General features: G+C 48.0%; 1 protein-coding gene across 1 annotated transcript; it reads right to left on the bottom strand.

The window, feature by feature from the left end:
* Nucleotides 1–242: 242 nt before the first annotated feature.
* Nucleotides 243–20,030, bottom strand: LOC118633187 (cartilage associated protein). The gene is made up of 7 exons (XM_036266865.1): nucleotides 19,489–20,030; nucleotides 14,382–14,531; nucleotides 10,470–10,641; nucleotides 7,499–7,627; nucleotides 3,874–4,019; nucleotides 2,645–2,728; nucleotides 243–437 (listed from the first exon to the last, which is right to left on the bottom strand). The coding sequence occupies exons 1-7, from the start codon at nucleotides 19,957–19,959 to the stop codon at nucleotides 387–389; spliced, it is 1,203 nt and encodes a 400-aa protein (XP_036122758.1). The 5' UTR covers nucleotides 19,960–20,030; the 3' UTR covers nucleotides 243–386.
* Nucleotides 20,031–21,132: the final 1,102 nt, after the last annotated feature.

The raw sequence follows: 21,132 nt of genomic DNA, 5'->3' as shown, positions 1-21,132 counted from the left end.
AAGGCAGGTGTGAACACAGAGAAAGCAGATGTGAAGATGAGGCAGATGTGAAGGTGGGGAGGCAGGTATGAAGGTGGGGAGGTAGGTGTGAAGATGAGGAGGCAGATGTGAAGGTGGGGAGGCAGGTATGAAGGTGGGGAGGTAGGTGTGAAGATGAGGAGGCAGGTGTGAAGATAGGGAGGCAGGTGTAAGGATGGGGAGGCAGGTGTGAACACAGAAAAGGCAGGCTCACCCCTTGTTATATGTAGTGAGAGATGGGGCTTCCCTTTCACTTCATAGAGTAAAGAGAAGGCTTTGAGGTATCAACAACTTGAGCTTTGGGGGGGAAAAGACAAAGAATCTGTGTTTCCTGAACTTCGAAGGGAAATGTCTTTGGCTGCTGTGGACTAGCTGGTCTCCAGCTCCAAGAGGTCATCCACGTACTCCACAACCTCTCCCTGCAAGAGACGACAGGACGCCGCTGTTGAGTGGGCTGCGGACTGGAAAGTGCGGTGAGCAGACCGTTTCCAGGGGCGGTACCAGCCGCCCGCTTGGGACACAGCAGCCCTCCTCCCGTCCTTGGGCCCAGAGGACAAGGAGGGACCGGCTTCCACCACATGGGAACTTGGAGCCAAGTGCTCTGCAGCCCCCACAGGTGGCCTGTGTGACGTGGACAGTCCAGCCACACGACCCTGCTCAGTGCTCCTCTTTCGTCTCCCTCCCCACATTTCCACCCCTTCCCGTTATCCCACAGGAACACTCTGGACCTGTGGCTTTTTGAGAACCAGGACCCGACCTGGGTTACTTTTCTGAATTTGTTTCCTCATCAGTGACATGAGAGAGCCTTACAGAATCTTCATGACAAAGATACCCAACAAAGTAGGACTTGAAGGGGGACTTCCTCAACCTGACCAAGGACACTGCGAGATCACATTTCCTGTGAATATAGTGGCAGTTTTAGTTCCTTTTCCGTCTGGATGTCTTTTATTTATTTTTCTATACTAATTGCCCTGGCTAAAACCTCTAGCACAATGTCTGATAGAAACGGAGAGAGTGGACATCCTTGTCTTGTTCCCAATCTCAGAAGAAAACTATTCTGTTTCAGCATTTTTTTCTTTATTGATTTTAGAGAGAGAGAAAGGGAGAGGGAAAGAGAAACATCGATGAGAGAGAACATCAACTGGCCGCCTCCTGCATGCCCCCAACTGGGAATGGGGCCCACAACCTGGGCGTGTGCCATGGCCGGGAATCGAACCTGCAACCACCTGGTGCCTGGGTCGAGGCTCCACCACTGAGCCACGCCGGCCGGGCTGTCTCAGCATTCGTATGTCGTTAGCTGTGGGTTGTCTGGGGATTTTTGTGGTGCCCTTTGTCAGGATGAGCAAGTTCCCCTTCTATTCCTACTTTGTTGGGTATTTTTTATCAGGAAGACTCAGTAAAGCTCTCTCATGTCACAGATGAGGAAACAGAAAGCTAGAGTGACGTGCAGGAGTACAATATCAACACATAAAAATCTCGTGTCTCTATATACTAGCAACTAACAGTGGGAAAATAAGCATAAGAAAACAACTCCAGCCCTGGCCGGTTTGGCTCAGCGGTTAGTGTCAGCCCATGGACCGAAGTCTCAGGTTAGATTCCAATCAAGGGCATGTACCTTGGTTGTGGTTTGATCCCTGGCCCTGATCAAGGTCATGCGGGAGGCAACCAGTCGATGTGTCTCTTTCGCACTGATGTTTCTCTCTCCCCATCCCACTCTATCTGAAGATACATGGCAAAATATCCTCAGATGAGCATTAAAAAAATAATAATAAAATAAAATAAAGAAAACAACTCCAGCCCGGCCAGTGTGGCTCAGTAGTTGAGCATCAACCCATGTACCAAGAGGTCACCGATTCGATTCCTGGTCAGGGCACATGCCCAGGTTGTGGGCCTGATCCCCAATGGGGGCTTGCAGGAGGTGGCCAATCGATGTTCTCTCTCATCGATGTTTCCCTCTCTCTCTCCCTTCCTCTCTCTCTAGAATCAATAAAGAAAAATATTTTTAAAAAAGAAAACTCTATTTATTTATTTATTTAGTTATTTATTTAGTTATTTATTTTGGTTTTTGGTACGTGCCCCTAGCGGGAACCGAACCCGAGACTCTCTGGTCCGCAGCCCAAACTGGCCAGGGCACAACTCCATTTAAATAGCATCAGGAAGAACAAAATTTGCCCTGGCTGGGTAGCTCGGCTGGTCAGAGCATCATCCTGATACACCACAGTTGTGGGTTCGATCCCCAGTCAGAGTACAAACAAGAATCAACTCCTGAATGCATCAATATATAGAACCGAAAAAAAAATCAATGTTTCTCTCCCTCTCTCTCTCAAATCAATAAATTTTAAAAAAAAGAACTCACCAATTTCTCCTGAAAAACAACAACAACAGAAAAAGATGGTTGGCGGCTCCTGTGACGAATCCCCAGAGCGTCGCCCGCACGCCCCGCACTGCAGCCTGAGCTCCTAGGAAGCCGCTCGTACCCGGGCCAGTGCTGACTCCCCGCAAAACACCCATGAACTGCTTTCCTAAGGTCCCCTCTGTGTCTTCGTTCGGGGATGACTCGCCTCCCAGTGACTTCAGCACACGTGAGTGATGCTTAGACACACGTGTGCTACCCACGAAAACTTACCTCGTCATCATCCATTAGGTTTCCCTTCGCAAAGTCGTACAGCTCCTCCTGGAGGGTGGTCACGTTGAAGAACTGAACTGCTTCCTGTTCAGAGACAAACAGAACCGCGCACATGACAGGCCTTTCAACGTCAGAACCAGGGGAGGGAGGAGAGGACGGGGGTTCTGTTGGGGTGATGAAAATGTTGAAAATGAGTTGGTGGTCGTGGTTGCGTAAATTGGTGAATAGACTAAAACCCTAACTTGTGCCCTTTCGAAGTGTGAGTTTTACTGTATTTAAATTATATCTCACTTAAACAACAACAACATCAACAACAGTGGCCAACCCCCAGTGAAAGGGGGGGGGGGGATGAAGGAAGATGTGTGAATGGCAAAGCAGGACCGCCTACAGAAATCCTGATGAAAGTAAAGTTAAGAACAAAGATCACTTAGAAAAGACCTTTTGAATGGAATATATAATCCATGGAGTTTCCTAACACACATGAACCTGAGTTCGTCCATCGTGGGAATTAAATGATGGCCCATTCATAAACGAGCCTACCACGAAGCTGTTAAAAATAATAACAAACACCCTGGCCAGTTTGGCTCAGCGGTTAGAGCGTCGGCCAGCAGACCAGAGAGACCCTGCTAAGGGCACGTACCTCGGTTGCAGTTCGTCGCTGGCCCCGGCTGGGGTAGTGTGGGTGGCAACCAGTCGACGTGTCTCTCTCATATCGATGTTTCTCTCTTTCTCTTCTCCCCTCTCTCCCTCCCGCTCTATCTGAAGAAAAATGCAAAAATGTCCTTGGGTGAGGATAAAAAAAATTTAAATTTAAATAAGTAACAACAAAGCAGGAGCATGGGTGTGATGTGAAACATGTTCATAATAAATTGTTTGGAAGACAAAGCAAGATGCAAATCAGGATGCAAAGTATGAGCCTGTTTCTGTAAAAATAAATAAACACGGGCTGTGTGGATGAGTAAATGTACAGCTGAAGGCAGGGAGGGGTAAAGACAGAGTATGGAGTGAGGAGGGAATTTCATGTCTAAGTAAAATGTGTCTGTAATGTTTGAAATCTGTACGATTTTTACAGGTTTACAATCAGAATAAAGCAGTAAAACGTTAAACACAGAAATGAAGTGAGTTTCCTTTCATTTTCGAAATAACCCTCTTCCCGTGCGAAGCAGACGCTGGAAGGTGAGCGTGACGAGGTGGGAAGGAACTGTGATGCCCGGCGCACTGGCTCTTACTGGTCTGGGCTGGAAATGCTCGTCAGACAGGCCCCACTTGTCCCTGTGGAACTGGTAATACACCAGGTTCTGCTGCATGACCTTGTCGTTGGGGTCAAAGAGCAGGTAGCTGACCGCACAGGGGGCTGCGTTCTTCAGGTCGCTCACTGGGGTCGGGGAGAAAGAGGAACAGGAAATCAATGGCTCTCACCGCCACCCTTCCTTAAAGCACAGCTTCCGCCCAGCTGGTGTGGCTCAGTGGACTGAATGTCCGCCCGTGGACTGAGAGGTCCCAGTTCGATTCCCGGTCAGGGCACATGCCCAGGTTTGGGGCTCAATCCCCAGTGGGGGGGCGTGCAGGAGGCATCCAATCAATGTTCTCTCTCAAGTCAATGTTTCTCTCTCTCTCCCTTCCTCTCTAAAAAAATCAATAAAAACATATTTAAAAAAACAAAAAGTGCAGCTTCCTAAAGGAATAGGTGCGCATGAGCCCCTCTGGCAGGCAGTCCCTCCTTCCGAAAGCCTGCAGCCCACCGAGTCATCCCTGGGTGGGCAGGTCACAGACCGGTCTCTGAAACATGGAAGTTCCTTGTTAGGCAGATGCCTTTGCAGAAATGCCTCCTGTGTTCCACCTCAGCCTCTGGGGAACTGAGCTGGCCTCCCGTCTCTGGACCCGAAGTCTCGGTCCCAAGGCCAAGAAGGTCGCGGGGGTTAAGGAGGATGTGCTCAGCAAACGAGTCCCCGCACTGGGGTCCCCAAGTGCCTGGGTCCCCTTTGGATGATACCACAATCCCCAGATCCAGGTGGCCCCTCCTATAGCTACACCAAACCTAGAAAACCCGAAAGCATGGTGGACTCTCTGGGCTGGAAGAGATCTGAGAATTCACCTGGTCTTTTCACCTCTGGGAAGTGAGGTTCCCTCCAGCCTCCCTCCTTAGAGTTGCCCCACTTACGACAGCACTTTTACTAGCATAGTTTTGCAAAGGTTGGGATTTGTCTTAGGGGTAGAGGACAGGAAGAAGTGATTAGACACAAACCCCAGGGTATTTATTCTGACACATTCCACCTCAATTTACAACCCGGGAACACTACCTTTGCTAAAGGTCTGGGTATGAATAAATCATGCCGCCCAGTGGCTGTTTCTGGTAATGACAACTTTAAAACCAGGGTTTTATGGGCCACTTACTCATTCACAAGGCCTGCAGGGCTGGGAAACGGTTCGAGTGTAATTAACAACACTAACCCTCAAGAAATTAGTGCAGTAAGTAATCTAGAAGGAGCTCAAGATAGGGCAGACTTTAAGGAGGCCGACATCACGAAGTAAATTTTGCTCAAACTGTGTACCTATAACCCCAGAAAGCAGAGATTTCCTGGGGAGCAATAAGCAAAGCTAGAAGTTTTGGCTACCAGTGTTTATAAGTCTTGGCCACAGTTCCTGATAGACTGGGCAGTTCTCAGAGCATGAGAGGATTTCGAGGGACCAGGAAGAGGGAACCCAACCAAGAATAAATGTCTGCAGCGGGGAAGGAGAGTAATGGAAAGTGTCGGGTACACTTCTCGGCCCCCCGGGTTCTGGCTTCGTGCGCAGAACCAGGCCCCGCGCAGAGGCTAGCTCGGTGCAGTACCAGCACAGCTTTTCATGAAAATGAAATGAAAACACTAGCTTATGTTTTCATCCAACCGAAAATATTTAAACTGTGGACCCAATATTAGCAAAGTGTTGATAAAAGTGGAAGCTGGGTGATGGACAGACTACAGTTCGTGATACCATCCTAAGGTGCTTTAAATTTTTCATAATAAGTTGTTGCTGGGTTTGTTTTTTTTATCACGCACATGATTTTTTTTTTGTCATTCTCATTAAAACGGGCTCTTCCAAGTGTGGATGAGTGAAAGCAATTAGCTAGCACTGGGTTGGGGGAGGGGAGGGGATGGGGGATAGGTTATTTGCTTCAATGTTTCTCTGTACAGCTCCCAGATGTTTGGTTTGCTGCAACAAGCCTGGACTACAAGACTTTTTGAAAGAAAGCACTAGTCAATCACTTATATTAAAGAAAGAGGGCCCGGCTAGTGTGGCTCAGTGGTTGAATGTTGACCCATGCACCAAGAGGTCACCAGTTCGATTCCTGGTCAGGGCACACGCCCAGGTTGTGGGCCTGATCCCCAGTGGGGGGCATGCAGGAGGCGGCCAATCGATGTCCTCTCTCGTCATTTCTCTCTCTCTCTCCCTCTCCCTTCCTCTCTCTCTAAAATCAATAAAGAAAAATTATTTAAAAGGAAGAGGGCTCGTCACAAGCAAAAACACTGCCTGTCCCCTCAGTACTAGAGTGTAGTCAATACACATTTTCTTGGGACCTTCTGTGAGCTCAATGCTGCCTCATATGGAAGCAAGTTTGTAGATTATAGAGAATATGACTCTTGTCCTCTATGCTAAATAACCCTCATCCCTGCCACCCATGAATGGGGACTTCTGGGAAGGACACTGCTCTCTTGTTGATCTCGGAAATGTCCCAACTTAAAAAGCAAAACTTTTCATTGTGTCCTTAGAGGACATTCAGGCTGCTAGAAGACCAGGTTCACTATCGAGACACAAGTGACCTCACTCAGGAAGACCTGGTGTCAATGACTGTTTCAGAGGCACAACCTTGATTAGAAGCAAAAATTTTAAATTAAAAAAAAAGACATATGTATAGAATTTTTTTTTTCCTTTTAACCTTCCATAGGCAAGTCTTCCAGTGTGTCCTGAAGAGAACAGGAGACAGGATGAAAAGGTGGGGGGCCAGTGCAGGAAGAGGGAACCCAACCAAGAATGAAATGTCTGCAGCGGGGAAGGAGAGTAATGGAAGGCAAGGACCTGTCACCTTTCCCAGGACATCCTGAATGCCCAAGGCCAGCCGCTCCTGTTTGAAGGGTAGCCCAGGGGGATCTAGCCAGACACCTGCCACTGGACTGAGGCATTTCATCAGTAGAGCAAAGGAGTTCCTGCTGCAACTGTCCCTAATAATCCTCCTGTGCTTGTCACTGAACCGCCAAGGTGCCCGCTGCTCAAACCAGTGGCACTAGGCAAAGTCAGTCGCAGGGAGAGAAGGAAGAGCCAGAAAAGACAGGCTCCGAAGCCTGGGCTCTGAACTCCTTGCCCTCTGTCCACCTGGAATGTTCTGACTGGTAAATTTCAAGCTAAGGGAGGGCCAGCTGGAGTGAAACCCTAACAGTCAGGAAAGCAAGGCCCATGATGGGGACGAAGGGGAATAATGACGACAAGAACAAACACCTGTATAGAGTTAGCGACGTACCAGTGTGTGAATACCCGCAGCATTCCATGCCTATCAACTGATTTAAGCCTCACCTCAATCATATGAGGTTAGTGCTATTATGTCCACTTTACAGATGAGCAAACTGAGACACAGAGAAGTAAGTGACAAAGCTAGAATTTGAACCCAGGCAGTCTGGTTCCAGGGTCTGTGCCCTGAGTCACCACACCATGCTGCCTTTTTGTGCAAAGCATGGCACTAGGGTTAATGATGTGACCTTGATGAATTCTCTCCACACCATAGGTAAGGGTTAGTTAGTACCTCTTGTACAGCAGGGGAAGCTGAGGCTCAGAAGGATTAAGTCCCTTGCCCAAGATCTCACAGGAGAGGGTACTTACACTTATAATAAGCAAACTGCAAATAATGATACATGGTAGCCACAAATTTCTCCACTGGATAGCCTCCTATAACTGGGGTGAGGTTCTCTTCACACTGCATTTTGCATTCCAGAACTTCTATGTAATGATCTGAAAGAACACACACATGTTCAGAGCCATACACTCCTTATTTTCTTAATAGCACTTCTGCCCCACCTCCCAAAAGATAAAGGTAAAAATGATTAATGTGAAGGTGGAATGATAAATGAAAAATATCTGCAACACTTATGATAGAAGATTAAAATATTTAATATGCAAAGTTTCTCAAAAATTAACAAGAAAAAGACAAATACCCAATATAAAAATGGTCAAAAAGATGTTAAGAGAGAAGAAATGATAAAAAAGTCTAATAAACATTGTGAAAAGATGCTATATCTCATTTGTAATTAAGAAATATAATTCACTTAAAATCATTTAAACTGTTATAATAGTAATATATATATTTTTTATCCTCACCCGAGGACATTTTTCCATTCTTTGTTCAGGTAGAATGGGAGGGAGAGAGAACAGAGAGAGACAGAAACATCGACGTGAAAGGGACACATCAAGTGGCTGCCACCCGCACGACCAACCAGGGCCGGGGACAAACTGCAACCGAGGTACATGCCTCCTGCAGAACTCAGCACCTACTAGGAAGCAGTCTTGCTCCCCCAACACCACCAAAAAAAACCAAAACAAACCAAACCCAAGTCTGATTAAACCTCTACATCCACTACCAATTTATAAGAAATACAGAGGACATGCCCTGGCCAGTTTTCTCAGTGGTGAGAGCATTGGCCTGCGGACCAGAGTCCTGGGTTCGGTTCCCGGTAAGGGCACGTACCTCAGTTGCAGTTTGTCCCCGGCCCCAGTTGGGGTCGTGTGGGTGGCAACCAGTCAATGTGTCTCTCTCATATCAATGTTTCTTTCTCTCTCTTCCTCCCTCTCTCCGTCCTGCTCTATCTGAAGATAAATGCAAAAATGTCCTCAGGTGAAGATATATAAAAAAAAAAAGAAAGAAAGAAATACAGAGGACAGAGGATCATGGGGATACAATCAGCTAAATCCAGACTGTGGGAATTTCTATATGATAAATGACCCAGTTTCTTCAATAACAAGGGGAAAAGAGATACAGAGGAAGAACCAAGAGACTGAAAGCAATGTAAAAGAGAGCTAAGGTACTACAGTATAGGTGAACCTTGAGGACATTGCGCTGAGTGATATAAGCCATCACAAGAAGACCAATACCGTATGTATGATTCCGTTTATGTAAGGTATCTAGAGTAGCCAAACTCAGAGAAGCAGAAAGCAGAATGGTGGTTCCCCCGGGCTGGAGGGAGGAGGATGGGGAATTAGGGCTTGAGGGGTACAAAGTTTCCATTTGGGAAGATGAAAAGGTTCTGGAATGAATGGTGGTGATGGCTGCACAACAGTGTGAATGTGCTTATCGCCAATGGACTGTACACTTTAAAATGGTTACAATGGTAACATGTTATGTTATGTGTGTACTTAAGCACAATGAAACATTTAAAGGTAACCAAGTGCAATGCGTGGGCCTTATTTAAACCTGATTCAAACAAAGAAACTACATTAAAGGTACACACACATATTTATGACACTTCTGAGATGACTGGGACACAGGATATTGGATGATGAGATCAAGGAATTACTGTTAAAATCCTTTAGGTACTATAGTTTGGTGGTTATGTTGGAGAAAAAAAGAGCTCTTATCTTTTAGAGGTTTATACTGAAATATTATGAGTGGTGATATAGCATCTGGAATTTGCTTCCAAATAACATGAGAGAGGAGAAGTAGGTGGGAATTAGATGAAACTCAAGAGGAGATGAGTTGACAATTGTGAACCTGGGTCATGGGTACGTAGTGGTTTGTTATACTCTTCTCTCTATTTTTTGTATGTCTGAAATTTTCCACAACAAAAAGGTTTTGGTAAGACCAAAAAAAAAAGTACTCTGTGAAAAAAGAGATACCTGAGCAAAACTATGATTTCGAAAACCCTGAATTCAGTCATTGCCAAGCCCTGGCCAACGTGGCTCAGTGGACAGAGCATCACCCCATGCACCAAAGGGTCTTGGGTTTGATTCCCAGGCAAGGGCATGTACCTGGGTTGCAGGTTCAATCCCTGGCCCAGGTCAGGGCATGTGCAGGAGGCAACCAATCAATGTGTCTCTCTCACATCAATGTTTTTCTCTCTCTCCCTCCCTGCCTTCCTCTCTCTCTAAAGATCAAGGGAAAAGATATCCTCAGGTGAGGATTAACAAAAAAATAAAATAATAACTGCCACACCACAAGATTTCTATGAGCCTTTAAGCATTAAAGTGAGCAGTGATTCTCAAGAGGAGACAGTGCTCAGCTCCTTCCCAGACTCATGTGATTGACCAGGGCCCCCTTTCCACGAGGTGCAGTTCTGGGATCAGTCCCCACACCGCCTTGGGAATCTCTTGGTGGCCAGTTCCCATTTCCTGGCACGATGCTGCCCACCGGAGGTGAAAGAGAAACCTAGGGAACTCTGGGCTATGTCTGGATGGCATTTTAAATGTTCTTTCTTCACTCTTTCCTGTGTTTCCTAAACTTCCTATCATGAATATCCCTTGTTTTATAATGAGAAAATTCTTACGTTAGTGACAACTATTTAGAGCTCATTGAGCTCTTCGTTCTCCCCTTACGTGTGCTGAGCTGTTAGAGTTATGCCGGTGGCGTGACGCACGAGTCCTCGGGGCCCGTCTCTCCTTTTCCAGAAGCCTGCGGGGATCCGTCCCTGGGCAGGGCCGGCAGGGCGAACCTCCCCTGCAGGTCTGGGCTTGAACGGTCCACTCCCCACGGCTCTGGAAGCCCTGGCCAGTGTGATCTACGGAGGTGTCCGCCACGCGCAAAGGATTCTCGGGGGCCACGGGCAGCGGCCCCGTTCACGTCTGGGATCCAACCCCCACCAACCTGCTATGGACAGATAGAAATCCTTGAAGTCCTTGATCTCCCTGGAGCCCTCGCAGGCTGCGAGACACTCGTAAAAGGCCTTGAAGAAGTCGGGAAGGGCCAGCTCCATGTCCGTGATGGACGTCCTCCAGTTCTCACCGTTGTAAGCCCGCACCGCTCGGATGAACAGGCTCTGGGAAGCAAGGAGAAGCTCATGACACTCCTGACACAACGGGAGGTGGACCTGTCCCCCCAAAGGAATCAGACCATCACAGAGCTCCCTTCTCACTGATTCTGAGGAAGCCACGCTGCCTCTTAATTAAGCAGGAAGCCAGGTAGTGACTTATTTCTGGCTAGTTTTTCCTACCCTGTGTACAATGGCATGCTTTTTTAAAAGAAAATCTTCACCCGAGTATATTTTTCCATTTATTTTTTATTTTTAATCCTCACCGGAGGATATTTTTCTATTTATCTTCAGATAGAGTGGGAGGGAGGGGGAAAGAGAGAAAGAGAGAGAGAGAGAGAGAGAGAGAGAGAGAGAGAGAGACATCGACGTGAGACACATCGACTGGTTGCCTCCTGCACTACCCAGACCAGGGCCAGGGACGAACCACAAATGAGGTACATGCCCTTGACTGGAATTGAACCCAAGATTCATTGGTCCACAGGCCGATGTTCTAACCACTGAGCAAAGCCAACTAGGGCCCATTGTTTTTTTTAAATATATGTTTTTATTGATATTTTAGAGAGAGAGGAAGGGAGAGAGAGATAGAAACATCTATGTGAGAGAGAAACATGGATTGGCTGCCTCCTGCATGCCTCCTACTGGGGATGGAGCCTACAACCCAGGCATCTAACTGCTGAGCCAAACCAGCCAGGGCAACAGTACCCTTCTTATTTCATTTAACTCAAAAAGTAGCAGGCACTTAATAAAATCGAGGTTGAATCAAGGATAAAGGGGAAACTATAGTGACAGAAATCAGAGCAGTGGCCCCCAGGGGTCAGGAGTCGGGACAAAGGCTTGACTGCAAAGGGACAGGAGGGAACATTTTAGGGGAGATGAAAATACTCTATATTATGATTATGGTGGTAGTTACAGGACTGCATATATGTGTCCAAACTCATTGACTTGCACATTTAAAAATCTGTAATTACATTTTAAATAAGTTATATTTCAATAAAGCTGACCTTAAAAATTGAATCAAGGAAAAGATACGAGCTTGAGAGCAGGTGTGGGGCACCTGTCCCCTGACAGTGCCACAGTAACCAGGAAGGCCACACATCAGCCCAGTTACTCAGGAGGGCAGCCCTGGGCCAGACAGAGGGAACCTCAAGGAAATGTCTGCTGCGTGTTGACCGGACTGGGTAAGAGAAACAACGTGGGCTGAGGAAGCAACTTGGTCTCACAAGAAAATAAGTAGAGATCTTGGACACACCAAAACCTCCTAACCTGGAGGGGCCAGGACAAGCCTTGAAAGAGGCAGGGAAGTCTCCAATTGGAGTCCCTTTTCAGCTGCTCCGGAATAGGGGGATTGGAGGGACACCCTTTGGACCTGGAACTGTCACCAAGTGTAAGACCTCTGGTAGAGGGGACGGATCTCCCTAAGCCTCCTGGGTTGGCCGCAGCCCCGGGAAACAAGACAGCGGAGAACTGAAGGGGCCTGGGCGTGACACCGGGTGAAGGAGCGGCCACTCCGGGCAGCTGGCTCTGCAGAGCGACAGCAGCAGGGCCAGGCCGACAGGGAGCCCTGCGCACACCGGAGGGCCGCCCGCCACACCCAGCAGGACTCCAAAGGGGATAGAAGGGCAAGTTACTTGAGTGAAGCACAGTGCACTGACCGCGTGCACTCCGCTCTGCTCCCAAACCTGGTGCAAAATGACAGCGAAGAAAGTCAGAAGGCATAAATCCTTTTTATGGGAGAACGGGAAAGGAATAAAGAGCAGATCGGAGTTCTCAACAGCTTTTGGGAAGACAGAAAGCCAAATTATCAAAGAGGAGGGCCCTCAAGGGAAGTCAGCGACAGGCCCCATGGGTACTCGCAGGCACAGGGGACCATGGAGGCTGGTGCAGGGCACGGAATGGAGAGCAGAGCTGAAAGTCTGAACAGAGCTGGAGTCCGAGGTTCCCTCCCAGCACCCACCTGCCCAGCTAAGGGATCCAAGTTTCCAAAGCAGCTCCTCCCCAGACTGGTGAATTATTCTAGACTCTAACCTTAAAGGCTGAGGGGTCAGGGACCACGCAGAGCAGAGGCATAGGGCTGAAAACCAGGAAGCAGCTTTGAGTGGTTAGAGCATCAGCCCAGGACCAAAGAGTCAGGTTCGATTCTGATTCTGGTCAAATGCACGTACCCAGTTGCAGTTCGATCCACGCCCTCAGGCAACCAATCTATGTGTCTCTCACATCAGTGTTTCTCTCTCTCTCTCCCTCCCTCCCTCACACTCTGTCTAAAGATAAATAGAAAAATATCCTCAGGTGAGGATTTTTTTAAAAACCTGAAAACCAGCCCTGGCCAGTTTGGCTCAGTGGTTGGAGCCTCGGTCTGTGGACCAGAGAGTCCTGGGTTTGGTTCCCGCTAGGGGCATGTACAAAAAAACCCCCAAAACTGAAAACCAGGAAACAGGGGAGTCTCTGACTCAACTGTGAGACCACCATCCCTCTCCACAGACTGGCTCTCAGATACCAGCAGACAATCTCGAACATCTGCCAGCCAGGAGAATTCTCCCCTGGAAAACGAAAGGGACCCCAGAAAAGAGACTTCATACACTATGTTTGAGGGTCACCACTAGTGAAAAATTAAGCTGGCAGTAGTTAGACTTTGGGCTCTACTGGCTCCCCATGGATACTTTCAACATACCCCCCTGTTTTCAATCCTGCCCTACCTTCCACTGGTACCCATGGCCCAGTACCTGAGTTCCACAGGCCCAGGCAATAGTAGGTGCTCAGAGGGGTTGCGGTCTTCCTCTTTTCATTGCCCTCATTAATTCTCATGAGAATTCCTCTTCAGATGCATAGGTTAAGGTAGCTTCCTATCTGTCAAGTCCATCTTCCGAGCCTCTCTATTCCCTTTCCACCTTAATACATATATATATTATGTGTGTGTGTGTTTAAAAATATGTCTCCTGTCCGGAGAGACCCGGGTTCGGTTCCCGCTAAGGGCATGTACCTCGGTTGCAGTTTGTCCCCGGCCCTGGTTGGTCGTGCGGGTGGCAGCCACTCGATGTGTCCCTTCCACATCGATGTTTCCCTCTCTCTCTCTTCCTCTCTCTCCCTCCCACTCTATCTGTACAAAAAAATGGAAAAATGTACTCGGGTGAGGATAAAAAAAATATATATATATATGTCTCCTGGTTTTATCAGAAAGGGAAACTCATGATTCTGTTTCTTGTGTTCTTCGTCATTTTTTGGATGATTTCCAAGACATGTCATTATTCTACCATCATAAAACTGAACAATCAATGACCATATTTCTGAACAGAGAATGTAGTATTTTTAAAAAGGTGGCTTTAAAAGCATTATGAAATGTAAAATCTCATTTTTTTTATCCTCGCCTGAGGACATTTTCCCATTTTTTGTTCAGATAGAGTGGGAGGGAGAGAGAGGAAGAGAGAGAGAGAGAGAAACATCGATGTGAAAGGGACACATCGAGTGGCTGCCACCTGCACGACCCAACCAGGGCTGGGGACAAACTGCAACCGAGGTATGTGCCCTTAGCGGGAACCGAACTTGGGTCTCTCTGGACCGCAGGCCAACGCTCTGATCTCACTCTTAAATGGATCAAATGTGTGCGAAAAAGCCAATCATATCTATTGTCATGATATTCATCAAATGTCATGAAAAGCCACTAGAAGTCCTTAGATGTCTATAGCTGTTCACTGAGATACACTTCAACAATTCACGTTGCGACTGACCAGTGAGTGAAACTCCAAATATACCTCATACGACTTGGTTTCCAAGTCTTGAATGTAGTCCTCGGCATCAGGCAAGCTCTTGTAATAAGCCATGTTTTTCTTCATCATTTCATCATCGGGATGTTTCAGTAGAAAGGTGTGAGCAGCTGCGATGGCTTTTGGGAGATTATTTGCCTAAAGTACAAAGAATAAAAACCAAAGTTCCTCAACGAAGGGCAACAATGGATTTTGCAATACAAGGTCAGTTGGGTCCTTCAGTAACTTAGTGTTTCTACACAATGTTTCCGGCTGAAGGCTCAGGGACTTCCATGCCCCATCAAAATCTGGTCCAGCTACTCTGGATGAGTGTTGAGTCCCCAGAAAGTGATGAGATGGCCTCGGTGGGCTTTTCACGATCTATGCTCCCCCGTCTCCACCCTACGTACCCCAGGAAGCTGGCCTTTATGGACCATAACAACAAATTCCTTGGCCCCCTAGCTTCCAGTGGGGTTCATCAATGAGGAATCCCAGTAGGAAACTAAAGGAAGAGAAGAAGTTGGGTTATTTGGTCTCCTGGTTCCCCCCTGTGCCTAGTCCCCTTAGGCTACTGTTATCCCTTAATTGAAGGTCACAGCTTCTCTCAAGATGGCCCCTTCCATATAGTTTCTCTCCTTTGCCCCTGTGGCCTGTGGGTGGTCACACCCTACTGTTACCAGTCTTTGTAAATAACCACCTAATTAATAACTGTCCCTCCAGCCCAGCTGGTGTGGCTCAGTAGACTGAGTGTCGACCCATGGACCGAGAGGTCCCAGTTCAATTCCCAGTCGGGGCACATGACCAGGTTTTGGGCTCGATCCCCAGTATGGGGCATGCAGGAGGCAGCTGATTGATGTTTCCCTCTCACACAGATGTTTCTATCTCTCTCTCTCCTTTCCTCTCTCTCCCTAAAAAAAAAAAAAAAATCAATAAAAACATTTTTAAACAAATAGCCCGGTCAGTGTAGCTCAGAGGTTGAGCATCGAACCATGCACCAAGAGGTCACCAGTTTGATTCCCGGTCACAGCACAAGCCCAGGTTGTGGGCCAAATCCCCAGTAGGGATATGCAGGAGGCAGCCAATCGATATTCTCTCTCATCAATGTTTCTATCTCTCTCTCCCTTTCCCTCTAAAAATAAAGAAAAAAATTTTTTTAAATAAATAAAATGAACCTAACTGTCCCTCCAGTCATCCAAATGACTATACCATATCTTTCCTGCCATATACCATTCAAGTAAGTTCTCCCTATCTCCTAGTAACCTTGACTAAAAGCCTCTTTTTCTTTTTTTTTTAATCCTCACCGAAGAATATTTTTCTATTTATCTTCAGATAGAGTGGGAGGGAAAGAGAAACATCGACATGAGAGGGACATGTAGACTAGTTGCCTCCTACACAACCCTGACCAAGGCCGGGGACGAACAGCAACCGAGGTATGTGCCCTTGGCCGGAATCGAACCCGAGACTCATTGGTCTGCAGGCCTGTAGCTCTACCGCTGAGCCTAACCAGCCAGGGCAAGAGCCTCTCTTCTATGTTACCCATGTTGTCTTCCGCCTTCCACACCGCTCTGTGGGCTCAGCTACTGTACCCATCTCCCCTCCAGACTGTGATCCTTTTAGGACCCAGCAGTGTCATTCATGTCTGCATTTCTCGTGCCTGGCACACTTCCTGGGACAAGACAGGGCACAGGGGCAGGGATTCGGATATGACATTATGACTACACAATACTGTCATAAAATTAACCCATATTTTCCTCTCCTTTTCCCTTTCTCTTCTCCCCAGTTTGTCAGTGGCCAACTGATTCTGAGTTTTACTGTTTTGTAGGAGGTAATTTCTGGTCAAAATGCAGAAATTACTCATATGGCCAAAGCCCTGTGCTCTTGAGAGAACTTGGCAAGTGTGAGGAGAGAAGGAAATTGGGAGAGGGAGATGTGGGCAGGAGCTGGTTGGCCTGAAAGAAGAGGAGAGAGAATCCCCTAGGCTAGAGAAAAAGTTCCCCTTGGCATCTGCAGGAGAATCAAGGTCTGTGGGCCTGGGGCTGCAGTGTGCCACCCTGTGGGCAGAGCCCAGGAGGGCAGAAGTCTTCAGGGAGGAATGATGTGTTGGGGGAGGAGGCTCAAGAGGGCAGGAAGACAGGGATATGGACACCTCCCTGTGGACACATGACTAACAACCAGAGGGTCCCCCACATTGATGTCCTGGCTCTGACTCCCCTGGAATCATGGCTCAACCTGGTGGGGGCAGGGGAGGCACCCATACATGTGCACAGAGGCTCCTTCAGCCAATCCACAGGGAGACTCAGAGACAGGGATTAGGGAATTAGGTTTGGATAGAGAGAAAATAAAGGGATGGTTGGTACACTTGGATTGCTGAGAATCAATAGCACATATCTGCACGAAATTCTCCCCGAATTGGAGCCAAGTCATTTCGAGACCATGGCGCGGCTGCAACAGAGAAGTGGTGGGTGGTGATGTTTTGAGAAGGCCAGTCTGAGGCCGTAGTGGGGCTGTCTGAAAGAGTTCTACAGAGAGCTTTCCAGTCCTGGCCGGAGAAAGGCCAGCCTGGCAGCTGGAAGGAAGGGCAGAGGTATGAATGCAGCCCTTTTAGAGCGTTTACCAATGAAATTAGACTCTCTGATTCTCAGAAGGGCACTTAGAAAGGGGGCACAGAGTGGGATTTTCAAGGCCTCTTACTTGGAATCCCTTCCCGAAGAGGAAAGGGTGATTTTATTCACTTTAACTCAGGCTCTGCCAGCTAGAACATGAAGCCACATCTTGGCAGCTAAACCTCCAACAGACCCCAGCCAGGTTTTGGAGAAGGTGGGTGGGAGCCCCTCCCCTGCCATGGGTTCCTGAGAGACAGTCACCTGCATGAGAAGACCCCAGCTACCTGCCAAACGAGGCACTCCTAAGTCAGTGTGGCAGGCCCTCCGGTGTGGGAAAGAGCAGAGTCCACGTCCAGGCAAAAGGCAGTACTTGCCAGGTAGCCAGCTCTCTCTACTCAGAGTTCAAAGTCATTGAGGATTTGATAAGACACTGGAGCCCACTTTCCCTTGGCCTGTGGGGAAGATGAGCATTTCAAGGAGAGAGGAGTCACAGAGAGAGTCCACTGAGTGACAAGAACCTACACTAGGCTGGTGACATGAAATCTATAGTGGGCTTGAGGGCTATACACCAGGAGGATGGCCCCCTGTCTACAAGATCACACATCCACGCTTCCTCACCTCTCTGACAGTCTGAACTCACTCTCCCTCTCCGTGTGTTCAAGTCAGGCATTTGTCCTTAATCACTGAAACAGAGGCCTGCAAATCAGGCTGGTACAGGAGCATCTACCCAAATCCTGCCACGGCAGGCAGCACCATCCACCTCTAGCCTCTGGGTGTCAGGTGGCACGTATATGCCTGTCACCAATCGTTTTCTTTGCACCCAGAAACAAAATCTGAAAATATAAACATCATTAAGGAAAAAAAAAAAAAACACAAAAAAATATACAGTATCACCACCTAAAATCACTTTCCCAGTGATTTTCAGTTGAAGCCATGAAGATTCTTAATATATATTAATGCAATTCTTAATGTTTTTCTGCCCTATAAGAGATCTCAAAATACTAAGGCAGATGGTATTTTACTGACTTTTAAATAAGTGATTGTTACAAGATTGTTAAAGGGCTTTTGAAGAGAAGCTGTCGACTTCTTCACCTGTGAGGATGCCATGATGAAGGAGAAAGCCCAGGCCTTAGGGTCCCATTGAGTAAAATGTTCTTCCCCTCCTCCCTGTTACTTGATTCAAATTCATCTACACACTTATAAAATCAGAGCTTTTGCTATTCTCAAGTCTTAAAAATAAAGTGTTTCCCCCTTGATTATGTGATTCAGTTTTGGTTCTGACTGTATTTGCCAAAAGCTATACAAAAAAGAGAGAGAACAAGTCACTTTTAGCTTAAAAAATAGTGCTTGCATGAGCCAGCCATCATTTTTCAACGTCCTGGAAATGTATTAATCTTATCCCTGGTTCCATTTTAAACCTTTTTTTATTGCCAGGACAAACAGTCACAAAACTGATATGTTATATAAAACTGTACCCAAGCATAAAATAGCCCAGTTTTTCTTCTATTCGGGGTTTGGGTCTATTTTATTGCTCATATGAATGAAACACACACGTGGCTGTTTCAATGGAAAAACAGATTTTGCAGGCCAAAGACTCAAAGCGAAGTCAAACAAAACAACCAACTTCTACCTCCAGAGTCTGGCAACTGCCATGCAACTAATTTTGCAGTCATTAAAATAAATGCCATATATTGTTTTAAAAATCGTTTTCAATTAAAGCAGAATCTGGGCTTTGAGAGGGTTCACTTGGCAAAAGCCGGTGAAGACCTGCCAAGTTAAAGCCCGTTTATCCAGTAATAGGGAATTCAGCCCATTCTTAAAACTTGTGGGTCCCCCGAGTAAGTTCTCAGAGGATAAAGAACTGTAATTAGTGGCTATTTTTAGCCAGCAATCACAGACAGAATCAAAGCAGCCGCAAAAGGGAGGAAGGCAACTGTGTTAAATTAAATTCTAGATGAAAGACAGACAGCGGAGAGCGCCAACCCTGATGAATCAGTGCTAAATTCTGCTCCTCCAGACAGGCAGGATGTATCCTCCCCACGTGTTCCTGCCGGTTCCTGGCCTCAATTTCCTCTTTTAGAAAAGGAACTAGGCAGCTCCTCAGGTCCTCTTCGACTCTATTGAAAGTCACCACTCGAAAAAAGGGGGGGGGGGCTTTAATGGCATATACTGAAAAGAGGGGTCTGTCTTCCAATAACAGGTCACAATTATCGGGCACTTGGTTGGGTGGCAAACACCGCGCCACATGTTCTACGCACGCGTTCCTTGCTTTAGAACAACCCGTCAAGAGAAGTATTTTCATCTCTAAGATAAAGAAGGGGGACAGGATTTGGAGGCGTCGTTTGCCAGATCTGGGTATTAGACAGCGGGGTCCAGAGAAGGCGGCGGAACGCAGGCCAGAGCAAAGGGGCGGGGCCTGGGCCTGGGGCGGGGCCTGAGCCTAGGGCGGGGAAGAGGCGTGGCCTAAGCCTGGGGCGGGGAAGAGGCGTGGTCGAAGGGCGGGGAGGACTTGCCTTGAAGTAGGCGAACTGCAGAAACTTGTAAGGCTCGCGGCGCTGGAAGTCGGCCAGCACTTCACGGCTGGGCTGCGACTGGCGGAAGGCTGGCAGGCCCTGCTTGCAGCGCTTGAGGCAGTGCGCCCGGCGCAGCAGGCCTCCGAAGAGGCGCAGCTCGGGGTAGCGGGAGAGGCCGGGGGCCGGCTCGGGCTGGGGCGCCACGCTGCAGTTGCGGTGGCAGAAGGCCTCGCTGTCGCGCAGCAGGCGGTGCAGCCGCAGGCTGATCTCCAGGTAGCCCACGCTTTCCGCCCAGTGCTCGCCGCTGTACTGGTCCAGGGCGTGCCGGTAGGCCGACTCGAGCGGCATCAGCTCGTCCCGCGGGAAGCTGCGGAAGCTGTAGCGCTCGTACTGGGCGCGCCCGGGGCGCAGCGCGCAGCCGAAGCTCAGCAGCACCAGCAGCGCCGCGGCCGCCCCGCGTCCGGGCTCCATCGCGCCGGGCGGAAGGGAGAAAGGAAAGGAGCAAGAAGGAAAGGAAGGAGGACGGCACGTTGCAGCGGGCGGAATGCCTAGAAGGCGGGGACGCCAGCCTCTGGCCCGCCCCGTCCGGCCGGCCCTCCCTACCCAGACGGAGGGTCCCTGCTGCTGCCGGCGTAGGGAGGGTGCTCTGGGAAGGGCGTTCTGCCTTCTGGTTCCTACACCGTCCCACCCGTGATGGGGCGCCCTGGTTTGGGGACGGCAGTCTGCAAGCCAGGCTTTGTGCTAATGGATCATAGATAGCGCCACTTAAACTTTATAATCACTTAGAGGACTTGTGAAAATGTAGATTCCTGGGCTGTACTTCCAGTTTCTGATCCAGCAAGAGCAGGGTGGGGGGTCTGAGTGTACACACACACACACACACACACACACACAGAGTTGTGACTTAGAATGTATTCTAATGATCTTTTTATTTTATTTTTCAATTACAGTTTACATTCAATATAATTTTGTATTAGTCTTAGATGGTTAGACAATCATACTTTACAAAAGACCCCACCCCCTCCCCGTGTTTCCAGTGCCAACGTCGCACCCTTCCTAGTTATTTCAGTATCATTGACCATATTCCCTATGCTGAGATCCCTTTGACTACTTTGTAACTACCAATTTGTACTTTTTTTTTTTATCCTCACTGAGGACATTTTTGCATTTATCTTCAGATGGAGTGGGAGGGAGGAAGAGAGAGAGAAACATCGATATGAGAGAGAGAGATAAATGACTGGCTGCCACCCACACGACCCCAACCAAAGCTGGGGACAAACTGCAACCAGGTATGTGCCCTTAGTGGGAACCTGCTGGGTCTCTCTGGTCTGTGGGCTGAGGCTCTAACTGCTGAGCCAAACCAGCCAGGGCCCAATTTGCACTTTTTAATCTCTTTACCTTTTTCACCCACTTCCCCAACTCCTCCCCCTCTGGCAACCATCAATCTGTTCTCTGTATCTAGGAGTCTGTTTCAACTTTGTTTATTTTGTTTTTTAGATTCCACATATAAGTGAAATCATATGGCATTTGTCTTTCTCTGACTGACTTATTTCACTTAGCATAGTACTGAGGTTTGTATTTCCAGCCAGGAACCTGATAAGGCTGATGCTTCCGGTCCAAGGCCTACACTTTGCCTATACTACT

Source organism: Molossus molossus, unplaced genomic scaffold, assembly GCF_014108415.1.
Source record: "Molossus molossus isolate mMolMol1 unplaced genomic scaffold, mMolMol1.p scaffold_m16_p_18, whole genome shotgun sequence".
In the NCBI taxonomy this organism is placed as follows: domain Eukaryota; kingdom Metazoa; phylum Chordata; class Mammalia; order Chiroptera; family Molossidae; genus Molossus; species Molossus molossus.
Note: the sequence above shows the minus strand (reverse complement) of the source record. Positions and strands in the feature narration are given on the sequence as shown.

Bases quoted from the DNA above. Each gene is read 5' to 3' on its own strand.
- LOC118633187 (XM_036266865.1), bottom strand. From the start codon at position 19,959: ATGGAGCCCGGACGCGGGGCGGCCGCGGCGCTGCTGGTGCTGCTGAGC. The intron at 10,642-14,381 runs GTATATTTGGAG...CTTGCTTCCCAG, and splicing joins TGGAAACCAAGTCGTATGAG to AGCCTGTTCATCCGAGCGGT. The intron at 438-2,644 runs GTAAGTTTTCGT...CGTCTCTTGCAG, and splicing joins ACCTAATGGATGATGACGAG to GGAGAGGTTGTGGAGTACGT.